At 32.4% G+C, this 21,070-nt stretch overlaps 2 protein-coding genes across 2 annotated transcripts in view; one reads left to right on the forward strand and one right to left on the reverse strand.

Annotated features, from left to right (window-relative positions):
* The window catches only part of LOC114937461 (Smg6 nonsense mediated mRNA decay factor), a 100,744-nt gene that overhangs the window by 72,093 nt on the left and 7,581 nt on the right, over positions 1–21,070 (reverse strand). The window contains 2 exon segments of the mRNA XM_085485103.1: positions 1,792–1,937; positions 20,726–20,787. Coding sequence (XP_085341229.1) covers positions 1,792–1,937; positions 20,726–20,787 — 208 coding nt within the window.
* On the forward strand, positions 6,283–8,802 carry LOC114937460 (odorant receptor 13a-like). The gene is made up of 9 exons (XM_029310909.2): positions 6,283–6,441; positions 6,594–6,710; positions 6,803–6,920; positions 7,186–7,459; positions 7,551–7,673; positions 7,811–7,901; positions 8,149–8,285; positions 8,354–8,486; positions 8,752–8,802. Exons 1-9 carry the CDS (start codon positions 6,283–6,285, stop codon positions 8,800–8,802), a joined length of 1,203 nt encoding a protein of 400 aa, XP_029166742.1.

Raw genomic sequence — 21,070 nt, forward strand, 5'->3', positions numbered from 1 at the left:
AGGTACTAAAATCCCGTAACACACATCGCTCGCGCTCGTTTGAAACCAACTCTTCTTTGGCACAGTAAGATCATCGCCATTTCTCTATTGAATAGATTTTTTACGCGATCGCGCTTTAATTTTTTCTTTATTATAACCGAAATTATTTGATATTCTGTGCAACGATTTATCGAAAATATTAGATCTGATAGATATCTATCTCATAAGATATTATAAAAAAAATTTAAATATATAATGATGATTGCTCAATTTAATATTAATTCAAAAATAATAATTAATAAATATAAATTCATGCATATTAATACGCGAAAATGTATACATATTTTCTTTTATAATTTATAAACGCGATCGAAAAATCAGCATATGCAAATTTCTCCCAAAGATGACATTATTAACTTCCACTGCGAAATAAGATATACCGATCACCTAAAAAAGACAACTTTGCGCAGTTAAAGTAAAAGGGCAAAGAAACGCCCGAGCAGGTGCAAAGGAAGATTCGAACGGGCAGTTTCACCTTGGAAATAGAGCAGCAAAAGAAGAAGAGTCTTGATGACTCAGACTAGGGTTCATTCTGAGAAGAGCGAAACCTGGAGCGAACGGGGTTTCGCTCTCGTATAGAAATTAGTGATAATTATATAGGGCTAGCACCTGCATGCAGATGCAAAAACTCGGGGAACGCTCGTTGCAGTTATGGTGCTCGTGTGCTCTCTCGAACGAGCATGCAGTCCATGAGTCATTGTCGAAGCCGAGAGTCAAGTAACATCTACCTAAACCGGATATACCGTCATACCACAGTTGCTTGTCGATGACAAGTTAAAGCGGAAGACGAGTCATCCCAATAGAATGCATCTCGACCGTGACAGAGATTAACCCCAAAACAGTTTCTCGTTCTTAATCATATTAGGCTTATTATCTAATAAATCTCATTTTACGTCAGGTCTAATCTAAAGTAAACGCAATTTTATCTTGAAAATTGACTGGGAGATGTTTGCGCTCAATTTAAAAGCAAAATCTCCGCAACGCAAATCAATGTAAATCATTTTGTGTGAAAAGGAAATTTTCTAGGTATTTAAGCTGCGCTAGAAATCCGTTGCAACCTTGTCAAAATCAGTAGAATTTATACATGCATTCATATGCATAATCTAGGCATGCAAGATGCAAATTTCAAATGGTGACCGGTTTAGGTATCTCGTTTTCTAGCGTGTATTCCACTTTAAAACAAAAAATTCGCGAAAAGAGTTAACGCTAAAACGAGTACAACCGGCTCGTTAGACGGTTGATTTTATTCCGAGTGGTGTTCTTCTCCGTAATCAAAGTCGCAAATGCGAAAATTATTAAACAATCAAGAGAATGGCAAAAAATACACGCAAATCTATATCATTTCACAAGTGCACGCAAACTGATTGCACGTCATAAATTATCTCAGTGAAAATAAGATACAAATGTAATCTCACATACATATGCAATATATGTAAGAAAATATAGGTATATTATCTATAAAAACAATTAATGTAATTTTACGTAACTTTTATCAGATTTTTGTCCCAAATTCATAAAGATAGTTTTAAATATTTCTTTTCAAAAAATTGTTACATATATTTTTGTAAGAACTTGATTCGTTAAGGTTCATAGACTTTTTTCAGTTTCTGAAACCTATTCATAATCTATCATCTTAATAAGTTCTTGATGATAGACAAAGTATCTCACATATTTGTCGATTCGCATAATGTTTAAACGAGATTTCTTTGACATTAAAAGAAAAAGTGAAAAGAAAAGTAAATTACGACTCACCCTTCAGCTGCGTAGTCTCGATAGCAAACATGTTAAGCGCCAAAAGTTGAAGTAGACGAGTGCCAGGAAGTGGTAACGGCGAGTGCTGCAACAGGGCTCTGAATTCCTTTAGCATTTGAACGCCGGCTTCTTGAAAAGTCTCCATTCTGAAAACAAGAAAACAATTTTTTGTTAGTATAAAAAATGAATCTCTAAACTACAGTCAGTCTGCTTTATTCGATTTCATTTTTGAAGGACCTAACTGACGAAAAATCGAATAATTAATACAAAGTTAAATTATAGATGAATAAAAATAAAGTTTGATGTATAGTTTCTCGATAACGATTGCATATTTCAAGCTAATCCGGATTGAAGACAACAAGTTGGTTCAAATAATAATTTAATATAGACAAGAGAATTTAGATGAATAATTGCTCCTTTCAAACGATAAAAATCTAACAATCATTTATTCATTGTCATTCAAGTTATATCATTTAACAATAGTTCTTAAAATTATGTACATATAATCTGCTCGCACTTATGACGACTTTTAGGCAAATTATTATTTTTTAATCGACATGTCAAGACATACATATAATTTAATAATTTTTCAATATAAGAAATTTTCAACTAAATAAATCTACTCTACTCTTTTTGAAAATGTAGTATGTGCGAAAATGGATTAAGGGTACGAAAAATGGAGAAATGCACATAAAGCTCACTCCGATCGATCGAGCGCAAAAAATCGAACTTGGAGCGGAATCAATGAGTCTGCGACTCATGTCCGTCAACTCGACGGCTAATCTCGCATAGCCGGTGATAAAGGAGGACGAAGGTTGGCCGCGGGGTCTGGAGCCGAGGGGCCATTCTCGTAAACACGACAGCGAAATAGCAACGGGAGATCTCGCATAGCAGGCGCTATCTTTCCCACAGCCTCTTTCCGCGCACCATGTATACACACACACACACACACACGTTGCATATATATTTTATATTTTTTATATTATATATATGTATATATAGTGTATATTATATAAGATTATATGACACATAAATTCGCGTAACATCTCACTCAATGATATCACGATCTTATTCGCACCGTCGCGTTTGTGATATCGAATATTTGTGACACTATCTTTTCATCTCTAAAATCCTTTCCATAAAATAATATAAAAATTATAAACTATATCTTAAAATATATGTGAAAATTTCTCAGAATCCATTTTTCATATTTTCGGCTCATCATAATAAAATAAAGAGCAGTAATTTTAATTGAACTGTTCATAATAAAATTCAAATTATTTTCTGGTATAAAATCAAGTTTATACATTAAAAATTCACAATTCATATTATTCATGTCATACCTGCATTCAAAAAAATTCAATATTTTTTTCCAGTATAAATCATAAAGATTATATCTATTAAAATTATATTGCTCTATATTCTACATCAATTTAGTGTTTACTATTCTTGCGTCCGTATTTTATTTCTTTATTCTCCTGAATTGTTTAAAAAAAATCTACTTGCATTTTCTTCAAGATGAGATGTGTCAAATGTGTAGATTAATTTCGCGTTCAAAGAATTATTCGAAACATAATACATCCTATTATTATCATAAAAAAAAATTAACAAAAAAAATGATAAAAAGGATCATATGCAATTGTACATAAAATTAAGCAAGTAATTTCATCGAACCACAAAGAATTGTTGATAATCTACACGATCAATTTTACGAATATCTACGTTTCACAGTTGTACTTTTTAACTAACTCAATGAATTCTCAATAGTAACTGAGAATGTGTTACTTCATCAGAGAACAAGACAGAGAAAGAAAGAGAGAAAGAGAGCGCCAAGTCATTCTAATCGACCTTTTATGCCGACGTACCGTTATGTATAACTCTCTATTAAACGCCGAACAATACCTAACAATAAGTAATCGCTTAACCCCTTCGACATCCCGCGATCTCTCTGCGTAATGAATCACCCCAGGAATCGTATCTCCGAAGAGGCGAAATAATATCGAGCGCGACGGAGGATGGTCCGTCTCGAGGACGGTCCTCGATCGCCAACCTGGGGTTTCTCGCGAGAATAGGAGGCACCATTCCCACATCGCGTCTACGCCGCGAGCGATAAGCGCGACTGCTGAAATCGGACACCTTCGGCGCGAATCAGCCGCACTCACACGCTCGTTCGATCCTCGAAAAAGACCGTTAGTTGCCGATTGAAATCAAGCTGGAATGCTACCATCCCACCACATAGTATAGTCGCAACCGTGAATATTTATTTGCCCGATGATGCCGCAGTGCTGCAGCGCGAGCGAGAGTAAAATGTGACAATGCGAAATGCAATTTATTGTTTAAAGAAATGCCCAATCCTTCAGCGCGAAAAAAATACGACCTTGTTCGTAAAATCCGAAAACACGATTAAATGATATAATTGATAATCCTTTAAAGAGTGTCAAGTTAAGAATGCGTTGAATTATAGGATCATCTCATTTTTCTTTACTCTGAACGCTCACTTAGTCATTGACTCAGACTACTTTGTTGGATTAGATTCAACTATCACGAGACTGCTCTAAATAATTTCTCTATTTTATTAATATTGAACGACAAGTTTGTTAAATATTCTCGTTACCGAGTCTTTATAAAAATTTTTAAAATGTGTAGGCATTTACAGAGTTGTTTAGAAACAATTTAAAAAAATCTTTGGACCAATTGAAACTGAAATAAAAAGTTTCAATATTGCAATAAATTTTATATAAATTCTATTTTCTATTATATTACACGAAGAGAATTTTTTCTTAGAATTTACTCTGAAAATCATGGTAATTGTGGAACAATATATATAGCAATAAAAAATATTAATATAATTTTTATATCTTACTATAATAGATATTAATATTTTTAGTGTGGTAAATATTTAATCAGAGAAACTATTACAAAATTCTTTCAATATCATATTGTCTCACGATTACTATGATTTTCAGAGTAAATTCTAAGAGAAAATTCTCTCTGATAAAAATTTAACGAAAGAATCAATATATTATTATTCCAAGAAATCTATTTTTAGCCAAAAAGAGAGAGCACGTCGACGACTGATACTGACACAGAGGTGAATGGACGCGAGTAATTGGCAATTTTCATATTACTCGAGCATAATCGTAAATCTGTCTACCTATTAATATCATTTAACCGAGATACATGACGATATCGGGCCTGCTCGTGACTCCATGATCATCGATTTCTTTATCTCGTTCTTTACAGGTCTTTCACGGCGGATCGAACGACCTCGTTCGGGATAATGTGCGGCAACTAAAAGTCATATCTGCGACCGATCGATCATAGATAAAACCGATAATAATCCTACGACGGACCCGAGATGAGGCTCGTGAAAATTCCGAAGTAGCTACGACGGCCGATTAACTTTACGATCTTTTGATAGATGCTAAAAAACACAATTATTATACACCTCACGTGGGTTTATTAAAACTGCCCCGCTGCACTTTTATTATGACACGACGCTGCTATCACGTGCGAGAAAAGCACGCGGGATGCTTTTGCGTTCAATGAAAGATTGCGGTGCCGCGCCGATGCGGTGCGGAATTAAAATCACTTTGTGACTAAAAACGATGTAATAAAGACTGACGAAATAGCTTTTACAATTTTAATTATGCTTTTACTATGGTTTCAGAAAAAAGCAGATTGTCCTACACAAAACTATAATGAAACTCCATTGGAATAAAATTCTCTTGAAAAATATACATATATATATAATTTTATATTCCTATATTTATAATTAAAGCTTTTTAAAAGAAGAATTATATATTTAATAAGAGAGACTCTCTTATGAATTTCCTATTTAAAAAAAAAAATGGTAATACATATATATAATTTTATATTCCTATATCTATAATTAAAGCTTTTTAAAAGAAGAATTATATATTTAATAAGAGAGACTCTCTTATGAATTTCCTATTTAAAGAAAAAAAATGGTAATTTTTCTATGTGTAAAAATTAAAACAATCAATTTTGTAAATAATATATATAATAGTCAATAATAGATAATGGTCTAGACATTCTCCCAAATTATTCCAAACAAATATACTTGCGTTTCCTTTAAGATGAGATGAACAAATGCGTTATATGCGTACATCAATTTCGCGTTCAAAGAATTGTCCGGAAGATAATATCCTACTATTATGATAAAGGAAAGTTAACAAAGAGAAATGATGAAAGAACTGGCTTTATGTGAAAATGCAAAAGAGGAAGAATTTGCATGCAACTATACGTGTAATTGAACATATAATTAAGTGAATTGTAGGAGCTCGATTATAGATTCCTTTTACGTATCAAAGACAATGTAATAATTCAACTACTGTGAAAACTACCTAGTTGAATTATTACATTGTGTTCGCTACGTAAAAGGAATCGATAATACAGCTCCTATAATTCGCCGAATGACAAACGTTCACAAAGAATCGTTGATAATCTGTAATACTAGTAGTTGACACAATGTCCGACAAGAAGAAAGACATTTGGAATAGTCGGTACTACGTTATTTCTAAAGTATACATGACCATATCAGGAATATGGCCATATCATAGACTTCGTGACAGATATATACGTTTTGTGCCGATATTTATATTTTGTTTTAGTATTTTTATACCCCAGGTATATATATTTAATCTTGAAAAATTACACTTTTGTATGAAAAAACAATTCACTATATTCAGATTATTTATTGTACCAACTTATTGCACAATTTTTTTTCTTTCATCAATCAAAATCTTGACATGTTTTTGATATTATAATTTTGGATATAGTTGCTTTACGTATTAACCTCCGCGGATGTCGATGACATTTTCGAAAGTGTACCAGCCGTATTGATTAGTATAACATTCAGCATTAAAATAGCAAGCATGATGTTCAACAGCAAACGTGTAAAAATTATTTATAAATTTTAAAATGTAATTTTGTATACAAAATAAAAATTATTGCAATAAAAAAATACGCGTATATTTATTATATATAGATAACATCTTGCCTTAAGATAATAGAGGAGAATTGGCTATCATTAAATACAGATGTAGAAAGGGCTATTTTGGCACGTCATAGCGAATATGGACGGCATTTGACGACATTTTACACAGGTAATTTAAAAAACAAATATACATATATAGCAAACTGTGCATTTTTATATATGTAAGAATGAGTATATATAAGCGTACATTTTTATATTCTTTATAATTTTTCGAATTTTTCCTTGAATTGTATTTTAATTTTTTTTTCATTTTTTCTGCATTAAAAAATCAAAAAAAAATTATTTTTGCTTAATATGTAAACATTTTCATACTTCAAAAAAATTGTAAAAAAAAAATTTTTTTAAATCTGCTCGTATAACACATATTTTTTTAGTTCTCATGCATATGACAGCATTCTTTTATTTGCTCAAACCGGTCGTTGTGACATTATTAGAAGACAATACTGCGAATGTAACGAAGTCATCTATACCGGGAGCATCGAAATTGCCATTTCAAGTCGAATATGGCGAAAAATTAGACCAATATTTCTATCCAATAATAATTCATTGCTATCTAGGCGTGTTCTCTCACGTATATTGTACACTCGCGGTTGACACCTTATATTATATTTTAGTCCAGCATGCCTGCGGAATGTTCTCAATTGTCGGGTAAGAATATTAAAAGATTACAAGGAGAATTTGCAGAAAAACTTGAAATATAAGCGTAATGTTTTGCATTGATATTTTTGTGCGTTTCTAGACACATATTAGAGGATATCGGCAAAGATAGTGACGCAAATTTTCACATGCAGCCAGAAAAGATAAAAGACATCAATTACCATAAAGCATTGGATTGTTTGCGTAAGCATCTCCACGTAATAGAGTACGTGTTATCGAAAAAAATATCTTTTCTATTCTACATTTTCTCCATATTTTAGAAAAGATCTCTATATGTTATAGAAAATAACCGCTTTGTTGATATGTTGCCTACAATCACGATTTAGATTCGCGATTTTGCAGATTCGCGGAGCTGATCGAATCTTTGTTTACAAATATATTCTTGGTCAGCACTACTTTAAATATGATTTGTGGGAGTATAAGCGGTATACGAGTATGTAACAAATTTTTTTTTTCTGATTACACTTTGCTATATATTTATTTGCTATATATTCTGTAAGCAAAAATCATTTCGTAGTGTTATAAATATTTGGAAGATTGACTAAAAATACTATTTACCTCTTTAATATCGAATACGTATAATTTCGAAGTATCGTACATATTTGTAAAAATAAAAATTAATCAGAAAACTGCAAAAGGGGGCAATTAGATATAATTCCCTAATAAAATTTCTATTCCAGGTAGTGATGAATTTAAGCAATGCGAGAGACATTGCAGCACCTATGGCAATTTACATTGCGCAACTCACTCACCTTTTTTTACAATTTTGGCAAGCTCAATTTTTGTTGGACTATAGTAGTGTTCCCTACGAATCTATGTAAGAATGTAAAAATTTCTTCACTCTTTTTTATTTAAATTGATGAACAATCTCACTTTGTGTTATAGTTGCAAAGGAAAGTGGTATTATACTTCGAAAAGATGTCGAAAGATATTTCTTTTAATCATGAGCAGAACTATGTCACCTTGCATCTTAACTGCTGGTAAAATCGTGACTTTATCAATTGAAAACTTTGGTGCGGTAAGTAACACTGTATAATTAAATAATTAAAAACTAATTAATTATAAGTTTCGTCTATAATATTAAAAAAGTTAAAAAGTATATAGTGTTAAAAAAGCACAGCATACTTTATCTATTTTTATTACTCTTATATGATAGTAGAATAATTATTTAAAAATTCCTTAGAACTTACGTAATAATATATATATATATATATATATATATATATATATATATATATACATGCGTATATATTTTACATATATAAACTTGTTATTTTTTAAAGGTTCTCAAAACATCGATGTCTTATTTCACTGTGTTACGTTCTTTCCAATAATGTCATTACATCAAAGTAGTTTCATGTGCATTGTTGAAATCTTATTAGCATAATAAAATAATATATACAAAATCTCTCTCAACATCTTTCTTATATTTCAGAATTATAATTAGACTAAATGTTGGTTCTCTCAATTCAAATACTACAATAGTAATCTTATGTTCTTATATTCGCATGTGTGTGTTTATTTTTCTTAATTAATTATTTAAAAAATCTCATAAAGTTTATTTTTTTTATTTCTAAAGACGAGATGAACAAAATCAACCGATACGTATCGCTAAGTTTTTACTTAAAAAATGAGAATGAATTATACACATGATTTTTTTTAATTTTCTGAATATGATACACGGTTTCAATTTTGTGAACCATTGCATTTCACGATTCAGTTGATGTGCCTTTTAATTGACTCAATGAATCTCGATGGTACCTGAGAATGTGCTACTTCGTCAGAAAATAAGACAGAGAAAGAAAGAGAGAAAGAGAGCGCCTAGTCATTCTAATCGACCTTTTACGCCGACGTACCGTTACATATAACTCTCTATTAAACACCAAAGAATACCTAACAATAAGTAATCGCTTAACCCCTTCGACATCCGTAGTCTCTCTCTGCGTAATGAATCATCCTAAGAATCGTATCTCCGAAGAGGCAAAATATCGAATGCAACAGAGAATAGTCCTCTCGATCAATTAATATCACGCGGTTAATAACAAATTGATATATCTAATTATCATATTTATATAAAATAATTTTTAAACTAATTTTTTTTATAAATAATATAATTCACATACGGACCGGTTGCAATAATGTTGCTTAAGGCTAAATTTAGTTAAACTTTGTTTTATGCAACTATACACATCATAAATAAGACTGTATATGTACACTGAAAAAAAAATTTGTTAACTTGACTAAACCTGTCAAATAAATTATTATTTTGTTAATTAAACACATATATATTAGTATTTAAGTTAAATATACGTTTTATTAGATTTAATATGTTACATTTAATTTAAATATTTTTATATGTTCAAATAACAAAATAATATTTATATATATAAGTCCAGTTAACAAATTTTTTTTTCAGTGTAGTTAAACATAAAAGATAAAAAATCCTGAAACTAAATCCGACTTAAGCCGACAATATGACGAACTCTACTCTATGCAAAGGCTCTATACGGATCTTGTGCGGATTTGTAGGACACCGGCATTTAAGAAGAAGCCCCCTTGGCAGCCCGGGTTGTCCCCTCGACATCGACGGGTTGGCACTATGACTAACAAGTTTGCACTTTAACGCATAACGGGGCATTCCGTCGTGTACCATAGATCATGGTCCATGACCCGCGGATTGCGTGGGCTGGCCACCATAATCATTCCTCGCCTCGATACAGCGACGGCAATGTGGTATCACGAGCATTAAGTTTCCAGCTCTTCTTCTTCTCGCCGCCTTTCATTCCCACTCGCGCTCAATCTCAATCGCGCTATCTCCTGCATCGAGCTCACTTCTCTCTCTCTCTTTCTCTCGCGATGGCGGAGCCAATTTTGTCGCCTCGATTGGGAGATAATCGTGACACGCGATTAATCCCTTCGGGGAGTGGTTTTCAATTAAAATGACGAATTACGCATTGCAATCTGATTTAATAGAAAATGATAATACTTCTCCCCATATAAATATATTAATTGCTGATCTAAAATTCACGTTGTATACATAAATTAATAAATATGTATACATTATTTTCATAAATTTGTATTAAAATTAAATCATAATTAAAAACATAACTTTTGAAAAAAAATGTTTGATTTTTTTATTTATATAATTTTAATATAAATTTATTAAAATAATGTGAATGTCGTTTTCGCCCTGAAGGGACGTTTGACCGACGTTCCACGTGGCACGTGGTAATTTCAGCATTCATTTTACAAGAAAAGGCAAATCCTAGAACGAAAATTCTAGCGCGTAATTCTATGCACATACAACAAGATATTCGCGAGCGGCGCAGGTTGTAACATATAAGCGCGCGAAGATTAATTTAGCCGCAGCTATAAATACCCGTCGGACAGATAATAAATCGTCCCGCAAAATACGCAACGCGGATAAATAGATACCTTCGGGGTAACGAAATTCCTTCGCTTTTTCAACGTCGCTCGCGCGATTATAAATAATTAATCGACCCGGCGCGACACCGGCCGGGACATTTGCATCGTATCCAGATCTCCAGATCGCCCGTAATAGAAATGTAATCCTCTCTCTCTCTCTCTCTTTCTCTCTCGACCACTCTTCTTGAGTTTTATCTAGATTACAGAATCTAAATGACTCAATCGTCGACCACGATGTATCATCGGGCGCGTATCGAAAATTATTAAGGACAATACGTCTCGCTGTCGTAATCGCGATGTTATTAGCGTAATTATCATTATTTGTTGGCGGCCAATATAATATCGTCTAAAGTCGCTTGAATCGCAAATCGCTCCTCGAACCCCTATACGCAAAAAGAAAGAAAAAAAAAACTCGCGCACTTTGCTTTGGAAATCAATTATAGTAATAATACGGCGCGTGAAATGACAAGGGCGACGCCGTAGACCAGCTCTGATTAAGCACCGTCGAAAGGAAATTCATGGTGACATAAATTGTGGGTTGCAATCGTGCGACACGATGTAAATATCAAGGTCATTTTTCACATCTTCCTTCCTTTTACCTACTTTGTAATATAACGTAGGACAAGATTCATCACATTATTTACTTTCCCAGCACTATATCATGTATTTACTCTCTTTATTACTATCTTCATGATTGGAAAATTAAACCAATTACGTAAGTATGTATATTTTTTACGAGATCACGGAATAAGAAAATCTCGAATTTAAAATTAATTATGTTCTTTATTTTATCGATATTTTTTAAATTCTTTAAAATGTTTCAGAGATTTTTATTTTCCTTTTCCGTTTTTGTTCTAAAATTTTGTATCTCACAAAAAATTTTTTGTCAGAGAATCTTTCATATAGATAATTATGCTACTATCTCGGGATTTTCAAATATTGATACAGTTTTTCTCTTTCAATTATCTACTTTCCTATGCTGCTATTTCACACCTTATTCAGCTAGCAGATTCGCTCGATCGAAGCTAAGTCGCCGAAGAAATACTCTCCGATGAACCGCGTGTATCGTATAATCTCATCGTCCTTATACTAGCAATGCAAACGTATAAACGGCAGCATAATGAGCCATTAGCCCGGCAGTGTTGATGACAGTGTTCGATAGGTCGACTACTATACCCGCTATCTCATCACAAACCAAATGTGACACTAAAACGCGTGTTTCCTGACGCTTTAACGCTCCGAACATCGTTTAATCATCGATTACCACGGATTTTCGCGTAAATTCACATACAATTTAAAAACACAAAAAAACACAGCAAATAAAAAGTGGCAAAAATACGTAAACGCATTAGCCAAACAAAATGCGACAAACGTGATGAATCAAGGACAGTTGAAGTCGAAATTTTCGTTTCAATGCAGCAGTAAATTGAAAATTTGCAAAGGTAATTCTTTTATGTAATTATTCTTTTATGTATTCTCTTGTATATTTGCACATATTATAAATGGAAAAAAGCTACGATTGGATGCGACTAAACACATTCATTTAAAAAAAGTGCATAAATAAGTTATAATTTCACCAAGTACGCACAAGTGCTTAGATAAGTTATCAATTCATTAAAGCTCGTTAAGATACAAATTTAATATTAAAATTAATATTAAATTTAATGTAATATTACAATTTTTTACCATTTTTTTTGTAAAATTTCGGAGTTGCTATTATAATCATAAAACCATCTACACAGAGAATTTACTCTTAAAATTTATCCTGAAAATCATGGTAATTGTGGGCATGCGTCATAAGATTTCTGGAACTCCTTGACTGGGATGCTGTTCAGGGAGGCCGTCGAAGTAGCTTGTACGTTGTCAACCGACTCGAGCTGTTGTCCTTTGAGCTCCCTTTTCAGCCGAGGAAATAAAAAAAAGTCCGCCGGGGCCAAGTCGGGACTGTAGGGCGGCTGCGGAAATTGGGATTATCTGCACAGAGTTGCTTGAGTTCTTCACAAACTTCCACTCGGTGTTGCTTTTGCGCATCGGTCAACACTCTGGGCACAAGTTTTGCGCAAATCTTCCGCATGGCCAAGTCTTCCGATACAATCTCGTGAACAATCGTTTTCGGCAAGTTCAATAATTCCGACATTAAGCGAACATTCATTCGACGGTCTGAATTCAATAATTGGCGCACACGAGTCACATTGTCGTCCGTTCGCGATGTTGACGGGCGTCCTGCGCGGGCCTCGTCGGCGACCTCCTTCCGACCTTCTCTAAACATCTTGTGCCATCTGTTTGACTGCGATTTGGAAAGGCAATATGGTACCTATTGAAGAATTTTATAAGTTTCTCTGATTAATATTTTCACCACAATAAAAAATATAAATCTACCCCATAAGATATAAAATTTTATGTTATTGTGGTAGATAATATTTTTTAGTGTGATAAATATTAATCAGAGAAACTCTTATACAAACTTCTCCCAATCCATAATTTTCAGAGTAAAGTTTAAGGGAAAAAACGACGATCTCTCGATGAATCCAACAATGTAAGAGCATCGAGGTTTCATTATCGCGTAATTTGTCGAATCCGGTCGGCGGGCCGGAAATCTGATCATCCGGAACGATGATCTGGACGAGCGGGAAGAATCCAGATGGTCGCGATCTCGGCGCGCTTACGCGTTGTGCAGCGCGCACCGTGAAGAAGATAGCCGGGTAGAGGAGTCGGGTTCTGGTCCGCGAGGCGGTATCGGACGAGGGTGCCCTTGAAGCGGGCGGGGTCGTCACTCGGAGGGCCGCGGGTAAACGACCATCGGAAACCCATGTGTGTTACCAGCCAAGAGAGCCTTATAGCGTAGCTTTACTTACTCGCACTACTTAAGTTTCTGGCTGTGTATGCGCGTCTCGCTGATTCCGCTTCTCTTTATCTCTTTCTCTCTATCCTCGCTATCCTCTCTTTGCAGTCTCCCTCTCTTCGCGAGAAGCATCTGACTATGGTCCACGGGAGAAACTACCTTGCCCATCTAACAACTACCGATGGAAGCGCAGACCGGCGATCACTTCTCTCTCGCCTTACGAGTGTTATGAAACGATTCCTGGCTTCACTATCAATTTATAGGTTTAATTACCGCGCGACGCGACACTCCGGCCAGCGGAAAAATTTCAAGTACCCTATCATACGACGATGTTAAAAGCAATTTAATCTGTCGGACTACTATTTAATAGAAAAAAAAAAATGATTTGTCCATTTGCAGATACCACTTGAAATTATCAACCATCACTTACAAGAGCGCAAGTTCTTGGTAGAGCATTTCTGCGATCTAGAATGTTTAATTCTTTTTTACCCTCAATCATGGATAAGTAGATTTTTTTTATTTATAATATGCTAGTATGCATTAAAATACACGAAAAGAATTTTCTCTTAGAGTTTACCCTGAAAATCATGATAATCGTGGGACAATATGGTATTGCAAGAATTTTATAATTTCTCTGATTAATTAATATTTACCATAATAAAAAATATTAATATGTACATAATAAAATCAATCGAACATATTTTATATCTTACTGTGATATATATTAATATTTTTTAAAATATTAATCAGAGAAATTCTTATAAAATTTTTTCAATACCATATATTGTCTCACAATTACCATGATTTTTATGGTAAATTCTAAGAATAAATTCTAAGAATAAAATTCTCTCTGTGCTGAAAGAAAAAATATCCGAATTCTAATGTGTAAAATTGAAATAATAGTAGAAGAGAGAAAAAGAGAAATTATTTAATGCCTAATATAAGTAGTGTTCATCAAATTTTTGTTCTTAATATAGTTTACTCGCTGAAATTTTTAATTCTTCCTAATTTTGAGGAAAAAAGTTACTAGAATAGTATATTTTTTTAATATGAATCTAGAAATACTTTTTTAAAGTATTATACATATTAATGTAATCTCACGCAACATAGTATGCTGTGTATCACTAGAAATATACTTTGTATAATATAAGTCTACACATAATTACAACAATCCAAATTAATTTGCAACTAAGTACAATCAAAGTGCGCCAGTTTATACTAGTTATACGTCAGGTATAAAAATTGTTTTTCTATCAAGTTTTTTTTAATTTCTTTTAAATTGCAAATCAAAAGTTTTAAAATTATATTATAAAAATTTAATTATCTATATGTGTATATAATTTTCATTGTAAAAGATATTTCAATGTATAATTTTTAATCTCCTTTTGAAATATCTACATATATTAACATTAAAAAATATTTTGTAAATTATTTATTCTTGTTAATACGTAAATTATTTCTCTCAAAATGTATAACATTACCCTCAGTTTTCAACTTAATAAAAAAAACTAAAAAAAAAAAAAAAAAAAAAAGAAATCACATACTTAAAAAGAACTCTAGAAGGGCTAATGGAGGAGAAAAAGCGCGATACTACGACGGAAAGGAAATGGTCCGCGAATGGACCGTATGGCATAAGGGCAACCTTGAGCATACCCTCGGTAGGATCGGACAAACTCCACTGCTCCTGCAGTAATGAGCCAAATCCATTACAGCAACAGCAGCAGCAACAACAGGCCGCGACTCAACGAGTCAGCAACACCATAAGCCAACCATACCATGCATCCTGACTGCGCACGGTTTCCCATCTCTCTCCCCGTATCCATCTATTTGCGATCTATACGTGTGCCTATGCCACGCACGTACCTTGTCGTTAACAAGCACCTCTAACCAATGGCACTGGTTTGATACCAATTACAGACCGCGAGTACATTCTATATAACTTTAGTAGTGTATAGAGCACCGAAGGTGCGCCTGTACCTCTTCTTGTTCTTCCTCTCGTTCAAGTGTCTCATCATCCCTGCGTTTTTTTTTTAGGCGTCGTATGACAAAAATCGCGAAAAACAATTTATTCGACTAATTTTGTATTAAATAAAAAGCCGAGATAGGATAGAAAGAAACCCTTCTTTCGTCGGCGAATTATCGCCGAGGGGATGCCGAGGGTACTTCGCGTAGGTACAGTCGCAAAGTGTCTCGCAAGGTCACAACACGCACAGGACATCCCCGCCGTCGCCGCTTCTATCGTCGTCGAACTGCGGTCGAGACGGTGGTAGTCGGGTGGCGCCATGCAATTGTCAATTAACATTTTTACCGTCGCGCGTAAGAAAACACGAAGCAACATACCACGAACCCGCGTCTGCTCGGCGTCAGGGATGAAATTAGACACATTAAAAGCGTACTTTCATCCTATGTATACATATATGTGTGTATAATATTTAATATAAAAATTTATACTTTCAAATATGTACTGATGAATGAAATACTGCCAAAAATGTTATAAAAAAAGAAAAAAAAATATATATATACATCGACATTTGCAAATAATTGCACCTTTCTCAGATAGAAATATATGTAATATTTTTGACCGTGAAAATCAATATGCTTTGCCTTTGTTATGTAACATATACATCTCATCTCTATTAATTTTTCTCTTTCATATTGCAATCAAACTACATTAGTCGACCAAGGACAGTCGAGAGAATCTCTGACGTATTGTTTCTGGATTAATCAGTTTAGATTAAATGTCAATTTATATTTTAACTTTGCAATATTTGAGTTTTATGAATTTATCGGAATGTAACGTCGAATTTTTAGACAACTTGCCAAAAATACATTTTTCCTAATATTATTTTTCCTTAGGGTGTTTTATTTTTCCTCAGGTTAGTTTTATTTTTCCTAATATTAGTTTTTAATATTAGTTAATTGAAAAAAAAGTCACTGCAGTAATTCCCTCCCAGAAAATAAAAAAAAATTTAGTACTCTGCATTTAAGCATTTAAATAATTATAAAGATTTTTTCACATAATATATATATATATATATATATATATTCAGCTTAATTATATTTATTCAAAAGTGTTATACAATATTGTATTAAAATTAGATAAAATATTACAATGAAGATTTAGTTTGCGATTGCAAGACAATCGCAATTGCAGAAAATTGAAATAGGATCAAATTCAAAACTTCTTTAATTTGCCTTTTTTCAATTTCTTTCGAATTTGTAATATATAATTTATTCTGTAAATACAGATTAAATTTTAATGTTTAATAACGTAGCAATAACTCTAACGAGTGTTGAAAAATTCAAACGACGTCAATTCTCTTTATCTGCTATTCAAAGAACGAACATTTTCTTTCTCGACACCTACACGGTGTCTCGAACAAGTAAAAATGAAATGTTGCGAATAAGAATGATAGAAATGTACATTATGTAGATATAATTAGTCCAAGAAAACGGTTTGATACCTCTCTCTCTTCTATTTTTTTCACAGTATTACAACAATATATTTGAAATATAATATTCTCTCTAAAAATTTTTATTTTTTTTATTTCATATTTTTTAAATAGATAAAATAAATAATTTTTCTATTTTATAATGTGTAAATAATTTTGAAAATTTAATTCGGATTATAAAATATCGAATAGTATTTTCTAATTTAAATATTCTTATAGCAATAATACTGTACATCTTATATTTCAAATATTATTTTGATTACGTATAATCTGCATCAATAAATTATTTTAGGAAGCTCACTAAGAGGTATGATATAAAATTATAGAGAGAGACAGAACATTTTAATAGCCACATCAAGTGTACCGGTTGCATAAATATTGTTAAGTACATGAGTCAAATTTAAAACACTTATTTCCATTCGCCCTTTAAATAAATAACTACATATTGAATAAATTCGACAGAGATGTGAAAAAAGACAAATTAATCAAATTGTAAACATAGGCAAAACTTAATTAAAAGTGATACGTGAACTTGATTATTCAGAAAATAATAAACAAAATTAATTTATTGTCAGTTGCTAAAATTAATCTATTTTCTTAAATTCATTATTAATAAAATAATTTCAATTCTAGCATTAATATTATAATATATAAATTTTATTTTTAATGTTAAAAAATTGTTTAATCTTTCAAAATAACAAATATATAAACTCAATAAAATTTTTTATTATTTTCCTAAAAATAACAATCAATCATTTTCCAAACAATGTAACATAAACACAAAAAAATAAACTCACATTGCGTTGATTCGATTATCTAACCTCTCTGCTTTAGTATATCCTCTTTAATGTTTTCACTGCTGCTCTGCTATAATCCCATATGGTTTGGCACACACACTAATCACTGCATTGCTTTTTCTATTTTATATTTGCATTATTTATCACTTCACTACACAGAGTGCAATGCACTTCAAAATGAACGGATGATACAAAAAAAAAAAAAAAAAAAATTACTCGCGAATGCATTCGGCACTTTTGATCCCGCTCGATCACGTTCGGTCACATTCGCGAATAAAATCTGTTCCAAAAATATATTTTTCCGATTCCGAGAAAGCGAGCGTCCGAGGATCCCAAATTTACGTTCATAACAATGATATTATCGCGACCAGAATATTAATTACATTAAACGCATCATTAGACTATTCGCGACATCTCCCGGCGCGCCGCGTCACTTCATGGCATCGCGAAGTGAGCGGGAAGTGTCACGGCGGAGCGACACTCTTGCGCGCCACTACGCGGATAGTCTCGGTACCACAGTATCTCAAGCAACGGGCGCCATTCCTCCACAATTTGAATTTTGTCGATTTCAATGAAATTCGCGCCTTTCAGACACCTTCTCCGATACACTTCTCGGGCACTCCTGGAGATGCTGGAATACTCGCGGAACTCCTCGTCGAGCGGATAATTCCGAAATATCGCACGAGAGCCGTTATATATGTCGAAATGTACTCAAAATATAATCGAGAATAATATCTCGATTAGCATAGTCCCTTCCCTCCTATCTCCCCTCGCCCAGTTCGCTAATTTCGCGAAGTCGCGATGGTCCGAGACTCCGTCAACGCCCGGATGCTCGACGAGAAGATTAGGTCCATCGCATCGAAACACGACACTCCCGGACTTGCACTCCCGTTTACTCGCGCACGAAATCCAGACAAAACACGGAGCACCGCAACGCGCACTCTGCTCCTCCGCCGCTGGACTGACTCGCACTGACTGGTGGCGACGCTAACGCAGTCGTGACGTCACGTCAAAATCGGCCGATTTTATGTAGTAATACGCGCGGGAGTTTTCGAAATAGTAAATAATATAATCAGCAGGTGTACATAATTTTAATTCGCCAAATTTCAATTATGTACATATTTTATATAATTAGCCGAATTTTTATTATGAACATAATTTTAATTAGTCGATTTTCTATTATGCACATAATTTAATTTTCTATTTTTTATTATTTACATAATTTTAATTTTTGAATTTCTATTATGCACATGATTTTAATTCGCCGTATTTCTATTATGTAAACAATTGAAATTGTACATAATAGAAATTTGATTAATTAAAATTATAAATATGTAATAGAAATTCAAGAATATAAATTACGTATAATAGAAATTTGGCAAATAAAAATTTTAAAAATAATAAAAAGTCAAGAATTAAAATTATGTACACAATAAAAATTCAAGAATAAATTATGTATATGATAAAATTATGCACATAATAGAAATTCAGTGCATTAAAATATTTATGTAAAAGAAATACGGCAAATTAAAATTATGTGCATAATAGAAATTCAGCAAATTAAAATTAATAGTAATAATTAATAGTAATTCAGTGAATTAAAATTATATACATAATAAAAATTCGATGACATAAACAAAATTATGTGTATAATAGGAACTCGACAAATTAAAATAATAAGTTTAATCGCAAACTGTAAAACTGTCAAACGACTTGGTTGTGATTCAAGCCGTGAAGCAAATTTCGAGGCAACCAGCATCGCGGAAAAAAAGGTCTCAATACTTTGATTAAAATTAAATTCACTCAGTCAACATGCCATTTTTTAAAGAAAGGATCATTTTTACTCAATCGCGATATCAGTTGTGGACTATTTCTTTTTTATTTATTTATGCATCATTGTGTGTGTGTGCGCGCGCAATAAAAATATATTCTGTTAATAAACAGAATACTAATGACAAATTTTTAACTTTCCATAAAAGCAGCTTGCAATTTGCTACATTAGACACTATGTGCATATATTTAATTTCGCTTATTAAATGTAATTGCTTCTGGAATTTCATTAAGATATTGAAAATGATCTTTACAATTTCCTGAAGCTATAAGCAAAACCAAGATGAAGAAAGTAAATATCTATACACACACTACAGTGTGTATTCCTTACCAAATCACCATGTTGTACATTAAAGACATTCGTCTTTTTACATATAATAAGTCAATTTAATTTAATAACACCTTTTTTTTACATTGAATAAAAGTGCTACAGCTGTTTATGTAACTTTTACAAAAAAAAAATATATATATATTCATAGCAATAATAGAACATTATAATACATTAATGAGCTTTAGAGAATATAGAAATTAATTAAGAGAGAAAAGAAAGAAATAAAAATATATTTCAACAAAACGTAAAATTATGCAATCGAGAAAACTTCGCATGATTTTATCCACGTTTAACAAATGCGAGTGAAATACAAAATGGTGATTTTTCTACTCTATCATATAATCGCGAAAAGCGATTCTTCTTATAATTTTCATCTTTATTTGTCTAAGATGCAGAATAAACAACATTTACGAAATGCAAATGTCAGACAATTAATTATCAAACTCCTTCATTATGTATTAACAAGTTTTAAATAATTAAGGAGTTATAAAATTGTTAATCATCACAATTTACGCTTTTTCTCCTCATTTTACAGGAAGAAATATAATATAAAGAGAATCAATGATAGTAAACACTCACCCTATCTTGGTGATGAGCTTCCCGTGAACGTGTAGATATGAAGTGACGAATCGTTTATTTACCTACAAAAAAAAGAAGATTTAAATCATATAAATATCAAAATATAAAAATAATAAAATATAATAAAGAATAAAATAAAATATTTTCACAAATACATTATATTTTAATGATAATTTTAATGTGTTAACGTTAACAGTATATCAAAATAATAATTTTATCAAACATATGTACACATAATAATATGTGTATTCCATATTGTATATATATATATATATATATATATATATTGTTAGATTACATCAATTATAAGAAAATATAAAATTCGTATAAAAGGCGCGTACAAGA

This window comes from Nylanderia fulva, unplaced genomic scaffold (assembly GCF_048542155.1).
Source record: "Nylanderia fulva isolate GAGA-0341 unplaced genomic scaffold, ASM4854215v1 Scaffold34, whole genome shotgun sequence".
Classification (NCBI taxonomy): domain Eukaryota; kingdom Metazoa; phylum Arthropoda; class Insecta; order Hymenoptera; family Formicidae; genus Nylanderia; species Nylanderia fulva.

Excerpts from the sequence above, each read along its gene's own strand:
- LOC114937460 (XM_029310909.2), top strand. The coding sequence starts at position 6,283 with ATGTCCGACAAGAAGAAAGACATTTGGAATAGTCGGTACTACGTTATT. Across the intron at positions 6,442-6,593 it reads TTAGTATTTTTATACCCCAG|TTGCTTTACGTATTAACCTC; the intron begins GTATATATATTT and ends TTTTGGATATAG. Across the intron at positions 8,286-8,353 it reads AGTGTTCCCTACGAATCTAT|TTGCAAAGGAAAGTGGTATT; the intron begins GTAAGAATGTAA and ends TTTGTGTTATAG.